Below are 23,157 nucleotides of genomic sequence, written 5' to 3' on the forward strand. Positions count from 1 at the left end.
AAAAAATTATTATTTAAAAAACCACCCCGCAAACTCCGAATTATGATCCCATTAAGCTGAAAATTTCTGATTTTTAGTAATTAAAATGCTACTTCTCGGTGTCCGTTGAAAATAAATGAAAAGTATGAAAACTCATTTTCAGATATACTCTTGTAAGCAAAAAAAAATAAGATTTGAAAAAACACTCCATTAACGGCGAGATAGGACCCCATAAATCCGCTAATTTGTGATTTGTTAGTAATTGAAATTGAAATTCTTGGTGTCCATTTAACAACAACAAGAGAAACCTATTGTACTTTTAAATTACACCCTTAAAAACATAAAAAAACTTAACTCTTGAAAATCCACCGCATAGACACTAACAAACATCCAAATAAAGCCAACAATTCGCGATTTTTCAATAATTAAAATTCAAATTTTCATATGACACCGAAAATTTCGATATCAATCCACAAAAAATCGATAAATCGCGGCTTTATGGAGGCGTATCTTGGGGTATATGGGGTGAATTCTTGAATTTTGATATTTTCATTTATTAAAAAGAGTAAATTGGAAAGTGGAATGAGTTTATGCTCTTTATTTTAAGTGGACACCGAGAATTTCAATTTAAGTCAATTAAAAATCGACAAATAGCGACTGTATGGGGATGTATCTCGGTGTCTGTGGGGTGGATTCTAAAATTTTGATTTATTATTTTATAACAGAGATAACATTAAAAAGTACAATAATTTTCTTTTACTTATTTTGAGTAGACACCGAGAATTTCAATTTAAATCAATAAAAAATCGAACAATTGTGGCATTGTGGGGTTGCCTCTCGGTGTTTATGGGGTGGATTCCAAAATTTTGATTTTTTAATTCATAAAAAGGTTAAACTGGAAAGAAAGATAATTTTCTTTGAGTTATTCCGAGTTGACACCGAGAATTTCAACTTAACTTCACAAATAATGGAGAAATCGCAGCTTTATGGGGGTGTATCTCAGTGTCTATGAGGTGGATTCTTAAATTTTGATTTTTCAATTCTTTACAAAGGTTACATTGGAAAGTACGATAATTTTTTTAAGTTATTTTCAGTGGACACCGAGAATTTCCATTTAAATCAATGGAAAATCGAAAAATCGCGGCTTTATAGGGTTGTCTCCTGATGTTTATAGGGTGGATTCCGAAATTTTCTTTTTTAATTCATGACGAAGATTGAACTGGAAAGTGGGATAGTATTCTTTGGCTTATTTTCAGTGGATACCGAAAATTTCAAATTAAATAAATGAAAAATTGACAAATCGCGGCTTTATGGGGGCGCATCTCAGTGTCTATGGGGTGGACTCCATAATTTTGATATTTTTATGTATGACTGACGTTAAATTGAATAGAAGGATTATTTTCTTTTGTTATTTTCAGTGGACACCGAGAATTTCATTGAAAGTAAATTAAACATCGACTTATCGCCAGTTTATGGGGGTGTATCTCGGTGTTTATAGGGTGGATTCCATAATTTTGATATCTTTGTGTATGACCGAGGTTACATTAGATAGGAAGATTATTGTAATTCTGTTATTTTAAGTGGACACCGAGAATTTCAATTTACGTCAAATAAAAATCGACAAATCGCGAGTGTATGGGAGTGTATCTCGGTGACTCCTGGGTGGTTCCTAAAATTTCGATTTTTTATTTCATAACAAAGATAACATCAAAAAGTACAATAATTTTCTTTGACTTATTTTGAGTGGACACCGAGAATTTCAATAACAATCCAAAAAAAAATCGAGCAATCCCGGTTTTATGGGGCCGTATCTCGGTGTCTATGGGGTGGTTTTTGTAATTTTTAATTTTTTTCTGATTGTTATGGGTATAGTTAACTATTAGTCCTAGATTTTTATTTGAAATTTTGAGTAGTCGTCGAAAATTTCTATTTTAATTATTGAAATATCGCACAATTTTTGGCTTTATGGGACTGTATCTCCCTGTCTATGGGGTAGTTTTTATTTTAAAAATTTTCTTCACCTACTGTAGTGTCACTAATTATTTTTATTGCTTTTTTTTTTTTCACTTCAAGTGCACTCTGATCATTTTAATTTCATTATTAAATAATCGCGAATTTTCGGCTTTACGGGGCTGTATCTCCCTGTCTATGGGGTAGTTTTTATTTTTTTCAATTTTTTTGGTCTACAGTAGTGTCACTGATTATTTTTATTGCTTTCTTTTTTTTTTTTTTTAACTTCAAGTGCACACTGATCATTTGAATTTCATCATTAAATAATCGCAAATTTTTGGCTTTATGGGGCTGTATCTCAGAGTGTATGGGGTACTTTAATAACTTTTCTTTTTTTTTTTTTTTTAATTACAGGGGTATCATTGAATATGACTGTTGGCTTTTTTTTTTTTCATTTTTCGGTGACACCGAAAATTTGAGTTTTAATTATCAAAAAATCGCACATTTTTTATTTTATGGGGCTGTCTATGGGATGATTTTTCTAATATTAATTTTTTTATTTACAGGAGTATCATTGATCATTATTATTGCATGCGGGCATCCCGCTATAACTGAGCAATGATATCACACGTGTGCAAGCGAGCGCGCACTCATTGCCTGTCGCGCTTCCAATCGCTCGCTCTTGCGCCTACCGTTCTGCCGCTAAACCGCGCTCCTCATTGGTCTATTTTCATAAATTTGTAGTAATTTTTCTATGGGTCTGATCGAAAAATGGTAAAGGACTTTTCTATTCAGAATCCAATTTTCTACCACACCCTGTCCGGTGGCTCACGACTTCTGAGACACCCTGTATATAGTCATATATAATTATACATGATCATATATGGAATTATATATAATTATACATAACTAGACATGGGATTATATATAAGCCTGTACATAATCAAACCTGATCAGACCTTGCTGATATAAGCCTATGTATAATCATATATGACTTTATATATGACCAGATCTGATTATATATGAGTCTATGTATAATTGGTTATAATCATACCTTGCTGTTGGGTGCCTATATATAATTATATATAAGTCTATATATGATCAGATCTGATTATATATGAGTCTATATATAATTAGATACAATCATACTTGGCTGATATAAGCCTATGTATAATCATATATGGCTCTATATATGATCAGATATGATTATTTATGAATCTATCTATAATTAGATACAATCATACCTGGTTGTTATAATCCCATATATATTTATGTATAAGTCTGTATATAATCGGATCCGATTATATATGGGTCTATGTATAATTAGGTACAATCATACTTGGTTGCTATAATCCTATCTATAATCATCTATTAGTATATATATGATGCTTACAGATCCTATTATACATGAATGAATCTATATATAATTATAATCATATATATTATACATATTTCTTACATTACCAGATTTGATCATGCACACATATATGACAAAAGGTAATGGTTTATACAATCTAATAAGTTAAAAATTTCTTGAAACTAAAATGGTCCCCAACACAATCGTTAACAATGTTTAAGTTGAAAAACTCTAGAAACTACGCAAATAGTTTTTAACATGTAAATTACTTTTTTTATTTATACTAAAATTATATAATTCAATCATTAAATTAAATTAATCAAATAAATTGAAAAATTTCAACTATTCCGTTTTAATGTGAGGGTATATAAAAGTAATGGGTTTAAAAAATAGATTTTATAAAGACATAATTACAATCAATGTACAGCATATTTGAGTTATGGAAATTTTGTAGATTAAAAATTAGCAACATTATTTTTAGTATTTTTCAATGAATTTGTATTCAAGATTTGTTAATTGATTATTACCAAAAAGTTTTTATATTATTTGGTTGTTTACAAATATAGTCACCAACTCTTACAAGTTTGAATATCGATTTTATATTTTTTTAAACTAAGTAACATCAAATTATTGCTTTCTGCGATAGGTATAATATGTTTAACTGTTACCCTGGCAGTAGAGTGATGGAATATTTTGATATGTTGATCAATTAATCGGCGAATCACAATCAAAATATCATTTTCATGTTCAAAAAAAAATTTAATTGAACCATAAGTTGTAGAGTCGTTAGTATCTATTTGAGCTGTATAACTGTTCGTTTTTGTAGTTTTATACAATTCCGAAGTAAAAATTCCATTATTAATTTTTAGCCGCGAGTAAATAGATAAACTTCCAATTTTATATCCGTTAGATAAAAATAAATTACGTTCTATGACATTAAATTCAATTTTTGTTATATTACTTCCTAGAAGTTCATAGTTTTTCGACTTATTTAATTTTACAGCATTATTTTCTCGCTCAGCTATACGATTCTTCAACATTTGAATACCTTGAGTAATTTGGATATTGTTAACAATTTCTAGACCAAAATTTTTGTTACCATGAACACATTTGGCTATATAACCATTATAGTTTTCAAATGCAAAAACTGAAATTGATCGTAAAGGCCCCCACCTTTTAACACAAAGAGGCAAATGGACGAGCTGATGACAATTGTACGTTAAATTTCTATTATCATACAGATTTTCAATTTGAGTCCGGCTCAGAATTTCACAATTAATAATTGCTAATCGATTCGATTTTTCCTTTTTATCGTGATAACCAAATTAACAACGTTCGGCAGTCGTTTCGGTATCTCGCCCCGAATTTTTTGGCTTTTCCGTTTTCCAGCAACATGTGGTTTTTCGCTAGCGCCGCTACCAAGCTGCGCGTCCAATCAGCCGTTGTTGGATATATTTCCATAGTCGATGGTTGGTCGATTCCCAATTTAGTGTTCCCTCCCTAGAGAATCGACTGAACGGGGTAAGTGCGGTCGCAATTTGTTAATACACCTGGGTGACTTCACCGCGGTCCGCGATTAAGTCGAGGTCGAATAGGCCTACTACTTCTCCGAGTTATAATTTATAATTAACTATTGAATTTTTTTTTATTATCGAAAGATCAAATAATTACGCATTTTGTAATTAGTTCAGAAAGTAAAAGTGTACCGAAATTCAGCAATTGCGTTGTTGAATTCCGGCTTCGGGGTGACGACAGCCAGGTATTAGGTACCAAAAATATATTAATCCGTTGTAAAGGAATGTTGTGTACAGTGTCAACTTAGTTGGTAAGAGTTTGAGTTTGCCTGCCGCCAAAAATTGGCACGACTCAGGAGCCATCTAAGAGCGCAATTAGAAACTATACCTCGAGCTTTGTCCCGCGTATTGCCCGACGGGTAACAACAGTTACCGATGGTTCACCTACCCACCGCAGATGATAACTGATCGATCGATTGTGCTATCGATAACCAAAATACGACAAATCGATGCTATTGATAAATTCGAAATTGGCTGTTAGGAAGAAAATACGAAGCAATACTAATTTTTTTTTGTTGTTAATTTTTTTTTTTAAATTTAAAAAGGTTGTTGATTATGAAAGAAAGGCTAAGACAATTATATTTTTGGTTGAGAAATTAAAAAATTTGTTGATACGAAGCAAAGCGACGATAATTATTATTTTTTTTGATAAATTCGAAATTTTGTTGTAGGAGAAGAAACGCGAAACTATTATAACTTTTCTTTTTGTTGTTAATTTTTCTATTCCTGATTTGTTAAGACGAAGCGACGACCAGTCAAAATATTTTTTTTTGTATCGAGAAATTCGAAGTTTGTAGTTACGAGACGACCATCGAAACAATTAATTTTTTTTTGTCATTTTTTTTGTTATTGTGTTCAATAAAGATTTTGTTGTTGAGAACGGACCAGAGGGACAGATTTTTTTTTGGGATGGATTTATAAATTGTTGTGAAGATAAAGCGAAGACCATTATTTTTCTTAATACAAAATTTGGTTTGTTAAGCGAATAAAGACGAACTCATTATTTTGTATTTTTGATCATATTCCGATTGGTTTTTTTTTGTTATTGCGAATTGCCGAACCTGTGTACTGGTTCAATCTAGTACCTTGTGAGTTAATAAATCGATTTGTAAGCAGTCCCTATGCGTTAACATTTTCTTTTCTCTGGTGATAATTATTTCGAATCGATTCCTAGACCCGCACTATCCAATTTAGGATCTCTTCGACGTTGACCTGCCGCCCAACGACGACCAAGTGCTAACTTTCGAACCGCGGAACGTAAAGTTCCTGGCGCCCAACCAGTTACGAACCAGGTAAGCCAACATTTAGGTGGAACTCCCCGGTACTGTCGACGCCAGTGCCGTGAAGAAAAACCGATCATAATATATACACTAGTCACAAAAATTAAGGGATATAAAAAAAATTCCAAATTTTTTGGTGATTTTCAGCGAGCTGTAACTCCGAGGAAAATGATCGCACAGAAAAAAAAAAAAAGCAAATTGTAGCTCCAAGTGTCTAGTTTTTAGATATGATCATGAAAATTTTTTGTCATCGTCAGGTCTGGAGAAATCCTAAGAAAACTACTGAAAAAAAATTTTTCGAAATTTTTTTTCGTCTTAAAAAAGGTCTACGGGCTTCAAAAAAATTTTTCGATTGTTTCGTTTAAAAGCTCTTTTAGTAAATTTAATACCCTTTAATTTGACGTAATCAAAAAGCCTGTACAATAATTTGCCGCGGAGTTATCGTCAATCAAAGCAAAAAGTTTTTTTGACTTTGGAAATCAATAACTCTGGAAATAATGACCGTATAGGAAATCGAAGGAGGGTTTTGAAAACTACACAATATTCTCTATAAGAAAACGTAAACCGCTTTTGAAGAAAAAATTTTTTTGAATTGAAAACTCGGACTGAAAAAAAGACAAAAATTCGCATAATTAAGGATATTTGGATAACTTGGTATAACTTTGGATAAAATGGATGAACGAAGGATATCGTTGGTAATTTTTAACTTCAAAGTGTCCCCTAAAATCCCTAAGAAATTCAAAGCGCTGCGATTTTTTGTTCATAGTGCCCAGAAGCTTCAAATTCTGTCTTTTCGCAAAAATCACCATTATGAGCAATTTTGTGATTTTTATTCATTTTTCCATTGAAAAAAATTTTTTTTTCAAAATTCTTTATTTTTCGATCAAAGAGATTGATTTTTCAAGAAATTTGAAAAAAAAATTTCAATTTTTTCGAAATTTTTTTATCAAAATTTTTTTTTTTTTTTTTTTTTTATCGTTTTCAGAATGCTTCACTATTGTCAAAAAAATTAACTCAATTTTTTCTGTCCGCTACAACTGCCTTAGTTTTAAATCTCATTTTAAAAATTCAATAAAAACAAATTGATATACCCCCGCGGAGTTCGGCTTTTCCTCACACAAAACTTGAATTTTACGTTTTCTTTTTAGCCTAAATTCCTTACGTGAATTTTATGTAAGCTTTTCTTTGATAAGCACCTTTTGATATGCCTCGTCGACATTTAGCTGCCACAGATGTGGCTCGCATTGTTACCCTCCTTCAAGAGGGCTACAGTCAGGTGGAAGTAGCAGCTTCTATGGGAGTGAGCCAGTCCGTTATCAGTCGGTCCTATGCCCGATTTAACGCGACTCAAAGTTACGATCGTCGTCCGGGTCAAGGTAGACTACGAATCACTACCGAGCGTGATGATCGAGCTATCATTCGAGAAGCTCGTCGAAACCCTACTGCGCATGCCCACACGATCGCTCATCAATTTCGCAATCGTCGACAACGTCCTCCCCAACAACACATATCGGCATCGACGGTTCGAAATCGCTTTCGAGAGCAAGGACTACGCGCTAGACGCGCAAATCGCGTGCCTATGCTCACTCCACGACATCGCCGAGCCCGATTGGCCTATGCTCATGATCATCACCATTGGGGTCGTAGACAGTGGACCAGTGTATTATGGACTGACGAATCTCGATTTTGTCTTCATGGCAGCGATAGACGATCTCTCGTTTGGCGCCGTCGTGGAGAACGAGATCGGGATGGTTTTACGAGACCAGTTACAGCTTTCAATGGTGGATCAGTCATGGTGTGGGCAGGCGTGTCCTTCAATACCAGAACCCCGTTGGTCATCGTTCGTGGGACGTTGACTGCCGATAGGTACGTCGACGAAATTCTGGAGCCACACGTCCTGCCTATGCGCACACGCATGGGGGCAAGACGGTTCATTTTGATGCAGGATAATGCTCGTCCTCACACTGCAGTTCGTACGCGAACTTTTCTCCGCGCCAACAACGTAACAACGCTTAATCATCCAGCGATGAGTCCTGATTTGAACCCAATTGAGCATGTTTGGGACATGCTTGGGCGTCGATTGCGGCGAGACTATCCGCAACTGCACAATCTTCATCAGTTGACTCAAGCGTTGTTACGTTGTTGGCAAGGAATTTCGCAACGTGATATTCGACGATGCATCAACATGCAAGAGCGTTTACGAGCTGTGATTCGGAACAGAGGTGGCAATACACGGTACTGAGCAGTTACTGCCGTGCGTACAGAGGTCATTCGGCAGCTGCAAACAGACAAACACGCAGACAAAGACACACACACACACACACACACACACACACACACACACACACACACACACACATACATACACACGTGTGTGTGTGAGAAGCGTAAATCCGACCGAGCAACCTCCACGTGGTACGCTTTGGGTAACGTTAATGCCGGCGGTAAAACAACAGTCGAAAAAAATTGAGAAAATTTCGAAAAAAATTTTCGAAAAAAATTGAGAAAATTTCGAAAAAAATTTTCGAAAAAAATTGAAATTTTTTTTTTTTCAAATTTCTTGAAAAATCAATCTCTTTGATCGAAAAAATAAAGAATTTTGAAAAAAAAAATTTTTTTCAATGGAAAAATGAATAAAAATCACAAAATTACCCATAATGGTGATTTTTGCGAAAACACAGAATTTGAAGCTACTGGACAGTATGAACAAAAAATCGCAGCGCTTTGAATTTCTTAGGGATTTTAGGGGACACTTTGAAGTTAAAAAATTACCAACGATATCCTTCGTTCATCCATTTTATCCAAAGTTATACCAAGTTATCCAAATATCCTTAATTATGCGAATTTTTGTCTTTTTTTCAGTCCGAGTTTTCAATTCAAAAAAATTTTTTCTTCAAAAGCGGTTTACGTTTTCTTATAGAGAATATTGTGTAGTTTTCAAAACCCTCCTTCGATTTCCTATACGGTCATTATTTCCAGAGTTATTGATTTCCAAAGTCAAAAAAACTTTTTGCTTTGATTGACGATAACTCCGCGGCAAATTATCGTACAGGCTTTTTGATTACGTCAAATTAAAGGGTATTAAATTTACTAAAAGAGCTTTTAAACGAAACAATCGAAAAATTTTTTTGAAGCCCGTAGACCTTTTTTAAGACGAAAAAAATTTCGAAAAATTTTTTTCAGTAGTTTTCTTAGGATTTCTTCAGACCTGACGATGACAAAAAATTTTCATGGTCATATCTAAAAACTAGACACTTGGAGCTACAATTTGCTTTTTTTTTTTCTGTGCGATCATTTTCCTCGGAGTTACAGCTCGCTGAAAATCACCAAAAAATTTGGAATTTTTTTTATATCCCTTAATTTTTGTGACTAGTGTATATATATATATATATATATTTGTCTAATGGGGCTTTCGCCGACCAAATTTTAAGGGGTGTAAAATGTGATATATATAGCAATTTCATACCCTAATAAGCCTATGTATGCATTCATTTTTCGAATGTATATTTATTTAATCAGTTTTTTTGAAAATTGTCGCGTGGGGTATATATTGCCCATACAAGTCGCGTGGGGTTTCAGTTTGATCCCTACAAAGCTATGCATTTATGAATGAAATTTACGGAATCTTGAGCTTTTAATTGTGCTTAAGTTCAAACTAAATGAGTTATAAATTTCAGGAAATTGTCTTTTCTACAATATCTTTTTTTTTCTTCACGCTACGTTATTTTTTATCCTGATACCGATAGAAGGAAGTGTTTGAGAAAAAAATTGTTGAGAATTTTTTATTTTTAAAAAGTTATTTCATTCAAAATTATTGTGTAGTCAACGGTCCATATAGAAAATGCAAAACAAGATAAATATACACTCATACCCCACGCGACATTTTTTTTTTTTTTTTCAACATAAATTGCTGTAGTTTGTATTCTATTAGATATAGAGAAAAAAATGTAGAAGAAAAATTGCGGGAAATTTACTTCTCTGAAAAATCTATTTTCAGCAATTTTCCTGTACTCCAATAGTTTGGTAGCAAAATTCGAAATTACTATGAAATAAATTGAACAGGAAAAAAATTTTTTTTCCCAATACGAACTACTGTAGTTTGCATTGTATAAGAGGAAAAGAAAAATAACCTTATTAAAAGTTGTAGGAAATTTACTATACAAGAAAAAATGATTCTTACAATTTTTCGATATCTCCAACCGTATCATAGGAAATCGTAAATTGAGTTTAGAGTAACTTAATCCACAAATTTACTTTTGTTTTTTTTTCTGGCTACGGTATGGTTCATCTTAATACCGATAAGAGGAAGTGTTCCAGACAGATATTGTTGAGAACTTTCTATTCGACTAAAATTTTTTTTTCTAATTTCAACGTATTTTTATCGGTTCTCGTAGAAAACTTAAAATAAGTTAGTTATTTATTCATACTCCACTTGACAATTTTTATTCTGTATGAAATAATGTAATTTGTATTTTACTGGAGATAGAAGAAAAAGTTTGAGACAGTAATTGTACGTATATTCTGCCTCACAAGAAAAATTTAGAATAGTTCCTTTTTCTCTGCAATTTTTTTGTGCCAACAGTCAGAACACTTTTGAACTAAACTAATAACCTTTATTAAATAATTTTCATTCCATTACAAATTACTATAGTTGGTCTTCTGTTGGAGACAAAAACATGTTTTCTCTTAAGGTTGAAGCATATTTTTTTCTGTACAACAAAGATCTCTTACAATTTTTGTGTATCTCTGATCGTTTTGTCGATATTTTTTTATTATGATTCAAACAAGTCTCACCCGTCAGTATTTTTTTGTATTTTATCGACTCTTATTGTACTTTCACCAAATATGTTCAATTTTCTATGAAATTTTAAAATTTGTCATTATGACTATAAACATTGATGATAATATTAGTTTAACTCTTAAATATTGAAAAAATGTTTGAGATTGTATTCATTTATATAAATATTTTTATACAATTTAAACTTATGTAGTTCGTATTCTGTGTCTCTGGCGTTGTTGCGTTTTTCCAGTACATTAGTAGAGTGACATCTGTCGATGTTTGAGAGAAACTAGTGACTCGTGTCAACAATCCGTTTTGGAATTGATTAACACGTGTATGGAGTAATAATATATATTAATTTTATTTTCCAAGTTAAAAATTAATAATTTAATCGAATTTTAAAAATTTCGATTATTCATATACTCTGAACATTCGTTGTTGGTACGTGTTTGAAAACGATTTATTTTTTTTTTAACTCGCATGTAAACATGGTATGTATAATAGTGTTGTATGAAATTTTTCCGGTTGCAATGATGTAAAAATTTATCTATTTAATTACTTCTGTTCTTAGGCAGCTCAAATGTTGAATGATAATGTTCTAAAAAAATTTTTGATTGATGATGTCAAATTCGAGTGGAATTGGAGTGATACTGTCAATGAAGGTTATGACGCTGATACAGAGGAATTTATAGAAAAATTCGATCAAGTTCTACATTTAACATTAAAATCTTCTGGAAATTCGAACGATTCCCTGTCAGCTGATAATAGCAATATTTCAAGCTATGATATTAATGCTCACTCTGAGAAATCAAATGATTTTAATACTGATTATTCAAGTTTTTCAACAGAAGAAAAAAATAGTATCATTGATTGTTTTTTTCTATTTCTAAACGATAAGATATTGGCAGAATTCGTAAACTGCATGAACACACACATATCAGTCGCTCGTAAGGCCTTTTCAAGACAACGCGATTGTCAAAATACTAATCTTGAAGAAATTAAAGTATTTCTTGGCCTTATAATATTATGTGGATTATTCAAGTTTAATTCAAAATTAGATGATTTATGGGAAAAAGGTAGACTGGGCACAGAAGTTTTTAGGCTAACAATGAGCTTGCAAAGATTTAAATTTCTTCTTCGGTATGTTCACTTTACTAGTTCCAGCGAGTTTAAAACGATTGATCAAGATAATTGTTGTGATGAAATTGACAAGATTATCGGAACTTTTATTCACAATTGTCAACAAAATTTTCAATTGGCTTCAGACATCACTATCAGCAAAAAATGCTTGGATTATAAAACTAAAACTGACAGGCAGGTAAATGAAGTGAAAAAAGGCTTGGTTATTTATTATATTATGGATTCAAATTATTATTATGTGTCAAATTTGGAATTCTATGACCAAAAGAAATTTAATAATTCCGATGAAAACTCTACTACTCATCATGAAGCTTTGAATTATGTACTTAATTCACAATATTCCAACAGTAATGTTATGTTGGATAAAAGTTGCGAAAAATTTGATGTTTCCTCAGTTGATTCAGATAGTTTACTCCAAAAAACAGTGAAAAATACACATGACTTTACATCCGATGAGGTATTACATAAATACTCTATGCTTAAGAAGACAACCAGATTTTTATTAAAACTATTATTTTTTATTATCGACGTAGCGTGTTTGAATAGCTTTATAATTCACTATACTAAAGTAAACCACACATTATCTCGAAAAGAATTTTTAAAGCAGCTTGGCTTAGCCCTGGTCAAAAATGAAATAAAAAAACGAGCCACCTGTCAATATTTACCAAGAGATTTGCGTGATAATGCTGCTCATTATTTGTCAATAAAATGTCAACCAAAAACTTTTGACAAGATAAATAAAAAACCTGTCCGATGTACTGTCTGCCCTCGGAAAGCAGACAAGAAAGTCCGCTCATTTTGCTCCAAATGTGAAAAACCTATGTGTCATAGTCATATGATTACATTGTGTTCTGACTGTCAGGAAGCCTTTTAAATGAAATTTAATTTAATTTCTACTATACTTGCACAATATACAATTATTCAACAATATTAAATTGATGCTTCAAATAAATGCAGAAATAAGAATCTACTCTCTTTCTTGAAATTTTGTTTATTAAAAATCATAAGGATTTCATGTATCAAATGAAGTAAAATCTTATCAAGTGAATAAATAACCTTTAATTTTGAAGAATTATTTTAATAAAACTCAATAATGTATGATGAAATAAAAAGATAGACACTTTTTTTTAAAGTTAGCGTCAAGATGGTTTAGTTTGATAATTATTAAATATAAAAATTAAATCAAAATACTTGATTTATTTATAACATTAGTCCGAATATCATAAGTTATGACTTATTTGTAGTAATTTAAACAAAGCAGCTTGGTTTTTTCTTGTACGATAATTTGCTTCTATTTTTTTAATAAAATATTTATTTTTATTAAATGACTTCAATAATAGTTATTTACTAAGATGAAAATTTCGATTTTTAATTTGTAATGGCTTTATTGAGAATTGATTTTATTCTCATAATCATTTAATCCAAAATATTGATTAATATGAAATTATTTTATTTATAAGAAAAAGATAGTTAAAACATATGTTCGTGAGGTGAGTAATTTATCAACATTTAATCGATTTTTGATACATTTTATCATGCCAACTATCTCATAAAGACATCAGTTGGTTTTAAAATTTATATCACTTATATTTATATTTATATATATATGTAAAATATATACCAACTATAATACTTCAATACATAGTAAATATCGCAAATTAATGTTTTTAAAAAATATTATAAATATATGTGTGTAAATTTATCACTTTCAATTGTAATTTTGATATTGCACTGAATATGTCATGCCAATCGCCTAATGTTTTTTTGAATTTTAATGACACTAGTTTTTATTTCGTAGTTTTATAGAAAATTTTGTTTATTATGCTTTTATCAATAAAGCATCATAATATTCCTGATAATATGAAGATAAAATTCTTTATTTAGAATTCTGAGGAAAATTTTAATAATGACTCTTGTTTTAATAACCAGAGTACATTTTTAGCTAATAATACTAAATTAATCGAAGCAAAATTGAGTATATATGCTCTTATCTGCTCTAACGATTTAGAATAATCGACTCAAAGAGAAGTGGAAAATAAAAATTTTTTCATGATTAATTAAATTCTAAATGTTATTTCAATATTGGGACAGACAACAACATTAATATTCAAAATTTGATGTTATGAACTTAACGTAGCATGTTTGTAGTCAATTTTAGAAAAATGTCATCTCAAGTAAATTCCTCTACACTAAAAATTGAAAAAAAATTAATTTATTTTTTTAGATATATGTTTAAAGAAAACTAGAAATTGCAGTCATTTTAAAAAATAATTTTTTAAAACATCATTCAACTTAGTTTTTCATAATACTTTCTTAATAATCATTAAATGACATAACAAATTAATTAATTTAAAAAAATAGTTTGAGAAATCGAATACGTCTCATGCATTCTGTGTGTTGACATTTAATTGTGTCGGTAAAGTCATGTCCTTCTACCTCAATAGAGCAGTAAATTGGATTAAGGTGAAGACATTCAAAAAAAACCAAAAAAATATTGTTAGTGCTCTTTTGTCTCAAGAATAGCCATTTTAGTTTAAACTATTACGCATTATTCTTAAATGTGTTTTTTAATTAGCATTATAAAATGGCTAAATTAGTATTTGATCCTGTGTTAAAAAAATATTTGGTAGTAAGAAACCATGCACGTATTTCAAGAAAATGCTTGCTACTTGGAGTTAACAGTAAGTATCGAGAATATTAATAATTCTATCATTATTTGTCTAATGAGTGATAATAACCTCAGTTAAATAGATAAACCCAAGTATCTTATTACACATTTGCTGTACACAAATTTTTTTCTTTTTTTTTACATAAAAAATTTTTACAATTTCTCATCATAGGTTATTATGAAAATTTGGTCGACATCTCAAACAAATTAAATGAAGGTTTACCTAAGCTTCGGCTGGCACGAATAGGATACTCCTCAGGAAAAGCAATACTGAATAAAAATTTCAAGCATGATATTCAGCGGGATTCGAGTCAAAATTATATTTTTAAGCACGATGATGATATTTCTGATGATTCATTTAATGTGGAAGAAACTATCAAAATTAAAAATTCTATTCACGAGTCCTCTGAAATCTCGTCAGTTAAGGTAAACATTTTTATCATTAATATTAACTAGATCAATTATTTTCAGGTGATAAGCCTTCAGTATAACGTTCATTTAGACTGCAATAATTAATAGTCTTTCAGAAAAAAAAAAAAACAATAAAGAAACTTACAATTTTCAGAAAACTTTCGACGACGTTTTTTATGAAGAACTTTATAAGGAATTACGTAATCAATCTGGCATAATGAGGATGGAGTCGGTCGTAAGTAATACTACTAAAAAAAATTACTGTGAAGTACATGATGAAAAGCCTATGATATGTCAACAATTTGATGCGCCGAAACTTAGAGAGCAAGATCAGGTATGTAAACTGATAATTATATGTTAACTGTATAATCGTAAAATATATGTTAATTGCCTTTTTTATTTTCAGAGGAATCTATGTGCAAATATAAAAGATGAAGTACTGTTACATTCGAACAAGAAGGCAAATAACAACAGTGTAATTGATAATCAACTTGATCAAGCATTTAAAATCAAAGTATAAATTTTTATGACTTTTCATCCTATTAGGTTCTTGTGAAGCACTAAATACATTATTTTCTCTCTACAATTAAATTTCATAATCTAAGAAACAAATATTAGAAATTCAGATATATTAAAACGAGTTATATAACGTGACGTTAACATGTATAACAGAAACTCACTTAGTAATTCAATTAAAATTCAATACGAATTTTTATTTTTTCTTTATTTATCCACAAATATCAATTTTATCTTATTAAATAAGTTCTACATTTTTTATAATTTAATTTTTTAATTCACATGATATTTTCAATCATTTTTCATAATTAAATTACTTAAATTTTTAGCAAAATTCGAAAGATAAAGTTATTATTCAACCCGAACTGCAAGATAATGACACAGATATGATTACTAAATCTTATAAAAAACGATCAAATGAAGATATCCATCGTGGATATGGTAAAGATGAAGCAGCTATTCACAAGAAAGCTACAATACGAGAAATTGCAGAAGTAAATAAGGTACTTAAAAAATTATAATTTATTAATGTAGAAATATTCGAATATAAAATATTGTGAATAACTTTTAATTACTTCTTTCAGGTTCAATTATGTCAGGATATGGAAGATGGGTCGAGTGGATTGTTAAATCGGCAGCTTGAAAACGGAAATAATAGAATAGTTCCAATAGACTATGATCGTGAAAGGCAATTTGAGTTTGAAGATGCATTATTGCCAGATAATTTAAATGATATTCAAACTCTTTATGATTCTGAGAAAGACATACTTCAATACTCTTCGGATTATAAGGTTCACTTTGTATTACATTTTGAAAATATAATATAATTATTCAAGGTAGTAGTGTATATGCTGCATGAGTCAAATATTAAATGCAAAATCTCATTTTATTTACGTAGTAGAGTGACCTATGCAAAATTACATTAAAAGAAGAGTCAGAGGTCATTTTTCATCCTTTTTTTCTATTTATTATGTCTCTTACATGCTCCGAATCTCTAATTTTAAGTATACGAAATTTTAAATCAGGTATTTTCTTTCATTTTTCGATTTGTTAAAAAATCTGATCGTTACTTTTGAGAAATAAAAGAAGTGTGATTTCTTGAAAGAGTCGATATTAATCGCAAAATTTTTCTTATTTTAATCAAGTCTCTGTAGTTGAAAAATTTAATGTGATTATTACTTTGTTATGTTCTGATAAAGTACTAAATTTCATAAAATTATGACCAATAACTTTACGGCCCACAGTACTACCATAATAAAATTTTTAATCAATATCATTTTATTGAATGTACTAAATGTTGAAACTTTAATACCTTGGACTTTTAAAAATTTCTCACAGATATCAGATCAACTCAACATAATTCTAGCTTATCAATTAGATGGGAGAACAATTGACATAATGAGAAATCATGGAGATATGAGTGATAATGATAACGATGCTGGATTTTCATTATCACCAGTTTCTTTGCGTCCTCGGCCAATTATAAATAATGTTTCTCTCTCTAAATCAGACTCTAATGATTTTAATAGTGAAAAAATAGATGATACGGATGACATGACTTCAACTTTTGTAGAAAATTCCGCCGAAGATGGAAAAAATTCAATTTTGCCCATCAACTCAAGCGATGATGAAATAGAAATACCAACTTATGAATCAATAAATGGTAATCAAGAAGAAAATACTAAAATCAATAGTGATTTGGGAATAGTTGACTTAGCTATCTCTAATGGGATTGGCTTGACGACTCAGAAAGGATCTTGTGATAATTCTAAACTGACTGTTCAACTATCTAATGTTCCTCGATGGAAAAAAGGTTATTCGTGTCCTTTTTGTCACAAAATTATTATTGGTCAATTACCAAGACATATAAGGACAGTTCATCGTGAAATTGAAGATGTTAAGAAGCTTACCAACACAACAAAAGGTAAAATATTATTATTGTATATATATTTACCATTTAGCCATAGCTTTGGCATTAAATTGAATAAACAAATAAATAAATAAAAAGAAATTCATCTTAATTAATAACATCTATCGAGCTTTTATCATTCAAATTATTACCTACACATTATCAGTCGACTTTTATGACTTAGTATTAAAAAAAAAATTTTTTTTTCTTGAATAACATTTGATCATTTGCTTTCTAAAATATCACAGTTAAAATATGATGATTATAGGGGAACACATCATCAATATTAATATAAATATTGGTATTGTTAATACTGTTATGATTATATGATATTTTATGTGATTTTTTTTTATTGAAAAAACATAATAATCATCATGAATAATAATATTCAATGCTACAAATAATATATATTTTTTTCTAATTCAAAAGATTTCCTATTGTAACTGCAAAAATTAATACTGTACGAATTTTTTACTCTAAAAATACATAAACTTAATTGTGAATAACATTATAATTGTTATTTGTTGATAAGCTTGTGTATATGGAATAAACTATTTTAACAAAACTTATATAATTACGCAATAGAAACTGACTATTTTCTTGTTCTAGGTTCAGCAGAGCGTAAAGAAATTTTGACGATTTTTCGTAACTATGGATCTTTTACTCATAATTTGAATGAAAATTTCAATAAAGGTCAATTAATAGTGAGTCGTCGGCCAAGAATCGAAAAAGCTGCAACTGATTACACAACGTGTTCGTTTTGTCTAGCAACGTTAACCAAATCTAACGCTAGGAAACATATCATCAAATGTAAAAAAAAAAAACATGGCGCAGAAAGTAATTTAAAAGGACAGCGAGTTTACTATGTAATGGGAAAATCAATTGAAAGCAGGATGCACAAAAATGCAAACGACATATTGAGATTAGTGGTATTTCCAGTCTTACAAGACGATGAAATAGTTCGATTAATTAGATACGATTGGCTCATAATCTTGTACGGAAACAAATTATGTATTAAATATACGCCTCATTACCAACATAATATGATAAGAGCAAGATTAAGATTAATCGGACGTTTTTTATCTGCTGCAAAGGAAATAAATTCAGAGTTAACAGATCTTGCTAGCTTATTTTACTCTAAATATATTGAAACTGTTATTAAAGCAATCGGGCAAGTAGCAAGAATTGATTATCTGAAGAATGTGTGCGATGCTCCGGCAGTTGCATTAAACCTTGTAACTTATATCCGACAAATTGCAGTTATTTTAGAAACTGAGTATGTTGTTCAAGAAAATGAGGTATTGCAAAAACAAGTGTCAAACTTTCTAAAAGTTTACAATTCTGAAATGAGTATTGCAGTCAATAAAATTGCTAGCGAATCTCAAGCTAAAATGAGACGCCATAAAATTATAATCTTGCCTATCACGGAAGGTATTCAAAAATTGATAATACATATAAAAATTACAAAGAAAAATTGTTTTGATATTTTGAAAGAAAGATTTGACTATCATACGTGGCTTGCAGCATCAAAATTAGTAGCAGCTTATTTACTGGTATTTAATCGTCGTCTAGTCGGTGATGTTCAGAATATGGTTATTAGTGATATGGATCGGTTGCAAAGTATTGATGAACAAGCTGATAAAGAGGAATATAATGCATTAGATGATGATGGTAAAAAGATTGCTGCGAACTATTATCGTATCGAAATACGTGGAAAACTAAATAAAGACGTTGCCGTGATTGCTAGTAACGATATTGTAGATGAGATTAAATTGCTTATTCGTTATCGAGAATCAGCTAATGTTCCTACCGATAATGATTTCGTTTTTGGTCTGCCTAATGGTGTCAATAATCGTATTCGAGTACTAAATTTATGTGCTGTTTTGCGTGAACTTTCGGTTTCTTGTGGTGCTGAAAAGCCCGAACTCCTTCGTGGAACCCACTTGAGAAAACACGTCGCTACTAAATGCGTTGAGTTTGAACTTTCTGATAACGTATTATCTGATTTAACTAAGCACATGGGTCACTCCGAAAAAATTCATAAGGATTTTTATCAAAGGCCAATCAAGTCTAAAACAATTGTTCAAGTAACTAAATTACTTCATGCTGTGCATGGTCCCGTTACAGATGAAGAAATAGAAAGAGAAGATATATTTACCAATGACCAAAATGAATTTGTAGAATATGAAGACAATATTAACATGACTGAAAATAAAAATAACCTCGATACTCTTAATGAAACTGATCCGGATTTTGACAGTAATTTACCGAGCAATTCGGTAGAAATTCCCAATGAGACAGAGATACTGTTTGATCATAATTTGCCCTGCACTTCTAGCGCACATAATTCAGTTGTAATCACTGATTATGCTCAAATGTTTAATCAGAGTACTCCGAAAGATAGACAATCTACTATCACAGTATCTGAAACTTGTAAGTTATTTTATTGTATTCATAACAATATTTTGTAATTTATTTAATTAAGTTAGATTGTCAACTCATAAAATAAAAACTAACAAATATATTTTTTTTTATAGGTAAATCCACAAAGAAGCCCTGGAGTGATGAAGAAAAAAGAGTGATTTTTACCGAGTTTAAAGAGTATATAATCAGCAGAACTCATCCATCATTACAAGATATTGATGACGTTAAAGCTAAGTATCCGTGCTTGAATGGTCGTAGTAGAGATACAGTTAAAGCATGGATAAATAATCAGTATAAGAAGAAACCTAGTAATGTCTCAATTAAAAAAAAAGGAATTAAAATAATTAGCGATGAAAATAAAAATTACAAATTGAAAAGATTAACAAAAAAAAGCTTGGATCTTTGAAAACGCATATTGAAATAGAAAGTTTTATGAGAGTATGTCTGTTGATTAGAATAATTAGTATTAATACTCATAGAGTTCGAAGTTGAATAAATTCAATAATTTATGTTTTATTACAAGATATAAATTTTATTCATGTTACGTACGTTAAGAAACTTAAAGTACTCAACAATTGGTTATTAAGTTTTAAATCTAAGTTAAATAAATCTAAGGTTGTTGATTAAACAAGCGTTAACGCTTAAATTTATCTGTATTATATACCTGCATTATGTATTTAATTGAAAGAATTATTACAATTGTCGCGTGAGCTGCGGTAATAATTTTATTTATTTAACATATTCATGTTGATTTTACTCATAAAATATTATTTGTAGAAATTTCTGATATAATTACTCATATTTGAAAAAAATTTTTATGATACATTGAAAACTTAATCTCTTCACCTTTCATAGAAATGAAAATATGTCTAACATGATTATAATTTAAACGATAGAGTTAAATTATTTTGTAGACATCAATACTTTCATATTGATAATGATACATACTCTATGTGTCAAAAAAAAAAAAAACATTAATCGCTTGAGGTAAACAATAAATTCAATTATTAAGTTATAAGAATTATTGTACTTAAGGAGGGAAATACGTGTAGATAGACGTTTTCATGCTGAATTCTTATTAATTTTTTTAAGGTATGAAAATATTTGTTAGTTATTGAAACTATCTGGTAATCTTATAAATGTATTTATGAGTATTTTTTTGTATTAAACAACAGCATAACTTAATAAATAGCGGATATATCAACTGATACACATCATAGGTTGTCATCCGACTTAGCAGTTGGCGTGCACGATAGAAGCCAAAATTTTTATCGCAAATCAATGGCACAGAAAAATTACTTTTCTTCATGCAATTACGCTGAATATGAACCTGAATCATAAGCGACATTTTTATTTAAAATATTTTTCTTTTAATGAACGATGTATGAAATAATGGTAAAAAGTCACGACTTAATTTCACAGCCTTCTAAAAAATGCAAATTTTTTTTTGGAATTGAAGTTCATATAGAAAATACATTTATAAAAAAAGTAATTTTTCTATGCCATTGATTTCAGATAAAAATTGTGGCTTTCATACTGCACACCAACTACTAAGTCGGATGACAACCTACAATGTGTATTAGCTGATATCTCCACTATTTATTCAGTTATGCTGTTGTTTAATATGAAAAAATACTCATAAATACATCTATAAGATAACCTGATAGTTTCAATAAATAATATTAATTTTTTATACCTAAAAAAAATTAATAAAAATCAGCATGAAAACGGCTACACATTCCCCTTTAACTAACTTAGATGTCATTGTTTTTTAACGATTTTTTTAAAATAGAATTAAGATTTTTTTATATTATTTATCTATTTTTGGTGAAATATTCATCAAATACCGTTAATATTGTTTTGGTTGGTTTCTATTTATATGAAATCGATATAGATTATTTTTTAAAAATGTCATCTTTATGAAAATGAAAGAAATTCTTATAAATAATTGACAAATGCATACAATGAATCTATGTATGCTACATAAAGCATCTCATGGATCTATCAGATTCTATATGGGGTATTCCATGCCAAATTGTTTACTTTTAAACTTGACCCCTTTAGATTTAGCTGAAACTTTATCATTTTCTTTTACCCTTTGAAAAACATTTTTGAGAATTTTTTCAAATCTTTCTGTCCAACCCAAAAAAAGTTTTGAATTTTTCAAAAAAATGGCGTTTTTATTTTCAAATAGCCATAACTTTTTTTGATATTGACTTTTGGGTACCTTTCTTTTTTAAATTTTTGTTTTTGAATGAACTTTTTGAAAAAATCCACAAAAAAATTAAATATGATTAATTCTGCAAAATAATCGTTTTTTTTTTTTTTTTAGCAAAATCGTTATTTTTTCAAAGTTGGCCTTTTTAACTTCCCGCTAAGAAAATTGAAAATTTTAAAAATTCGGGAAGTTATTGGTTTTACCCCGTTTTTCGAAAATCGAGTTTTCATCAGATTTCGACGTTTTGAGGTCCTAGGAAGCTTTCCTGACTATTCTCGCGAGGTTGTCACTATGTCTGTGTGTGTGTGTGTATGTGTGTGTGTGTGTGTGTGTGTGTGTATGTGTGTGTGTTTTATAGAGGAAATAAAATACATTTACGTATACCAGGACGAGATGTTTATTAGGGTGGGTCAAAAAAATCGAATAATTTATTTTTGATTTTATACTCTGAAAAATAGGTTCGTAGACACCTAAAAAGAATTCTCTCCAAGTATAAGCTCTTAATTATAACGGGAAGGTCCTCCGCTTTGCGGGTTTCTAATTTTTCGAATAATCAGATAAAAAAATTTATATCTCGCTTCCAACTGCTTGGAAAAATATTCCGTGGCATAGATTTTGTGAGAAATTGAATGCTTTACAAAAAGGTCTCTTATGACTTTTTCAAAAACTCAACCGATTAAAAGATATTCATAGTTGAAGTTTGGCTATTTTAAGGAAAATATTCGTTTTTATTATGAATTTTATAAGTCGATGAAAAAAATTATTTCGGATTGCGGAACTCATGATTTTGTAGGAAATTTACTGCTCTACAAAAATGGTCTCTTATGATTTTTTGATTAAGTGAAGCCGTTATGAGATATTCATCGTCAAACATTAACGAATATCAATATTTCCAGTTTTTGATCAATAATTCGATAAATTTTAATTTAAACTATGAGTTTCAGGAAAATT

At 30.0% G+C, this 23,157-nt stretch overlaps 4 protein-coding genes across 9 annotated transcripts in view; 2 read left to right on the forward strand and 2 right to left on the reverse strand.

The window, feature by feature from the left end:
* Sip3 (septin interacting protein 3) overlaps positions 1-23,157 on the reverse strand; it is a 173,314-nt gene that overhangs the window by 82,827 nt on the left and 67,330 nt on the right. The window lies entirely within an intron of this gene.
* LOC141532954 (uncharacterized) lies at positions 3,853-4,747 on the reverse strand. The gene is made up of 2 exons (XM_074251588.1): positions 4,620-4,747; positions 3,853-4,513 (listed from the first exon to the last, which is right to left on the reverse strand). Exons 1-2 carry the CDS (start codon positions 4,745-4,747, stop codon positions 3,853-3,855), a joined length of 789 nt encoding a protein of 262 aa, XP_074107689.1.
* Positions 11,165-13,167, forward strand: LOC141532984 (uncharacterized). The gene is made up of 2 exons (XM_074251616.1): positions 11,165-11,411; positions 11,492-13,167. The coding sequence occupies exons 1-2, from the start codon at positions 11,409-11,411 to the stop codon at positions 12,932-12,934; spliced, it is 1,446 nt and encodes a 481-aa protein (XP_074107717.1). The 5' UTR covers positions 11,165-11,408; the 3' UTR covers positions 12,935-13,167.
* LOC141532955 (uncharacterized) lies at positions 14,645-16,634 on the forward strand. Its single transcript, XM_074251589.1, has 6 exons — positions 14,645-14,741; positions 14,901-15,154; positions 15,294-15,473; positions 15,546-15,653; positions 15,985-16,158; positions 16,240-16,634. The coding sequence occupies exons 1-6, from the start codon at positions 14,645-14,647 to the stop codon at positions 16,480-16,482; spliced, it is 1,056 nt and encodes a 351-aa protein (XP_074107690.1). The 3' UTR covers positions 16,483-16,634.

Source organism: Cotesia typhae, unplaced genomic scaffold, assembly GCF_013202065.1.
Source record: "Cotesia typhae breed Kobodo isofemale line unplaced genomic scaffold, CoteBio_Ctyphae contig_77, whole genome shotgun sequence".
Taxonomy (NCBI): Eukaryota; Metazoa; Arthropoda; class Insecta; order Hymenoptera; family Braconidae; genus Cotesia; species Cotesia typhae.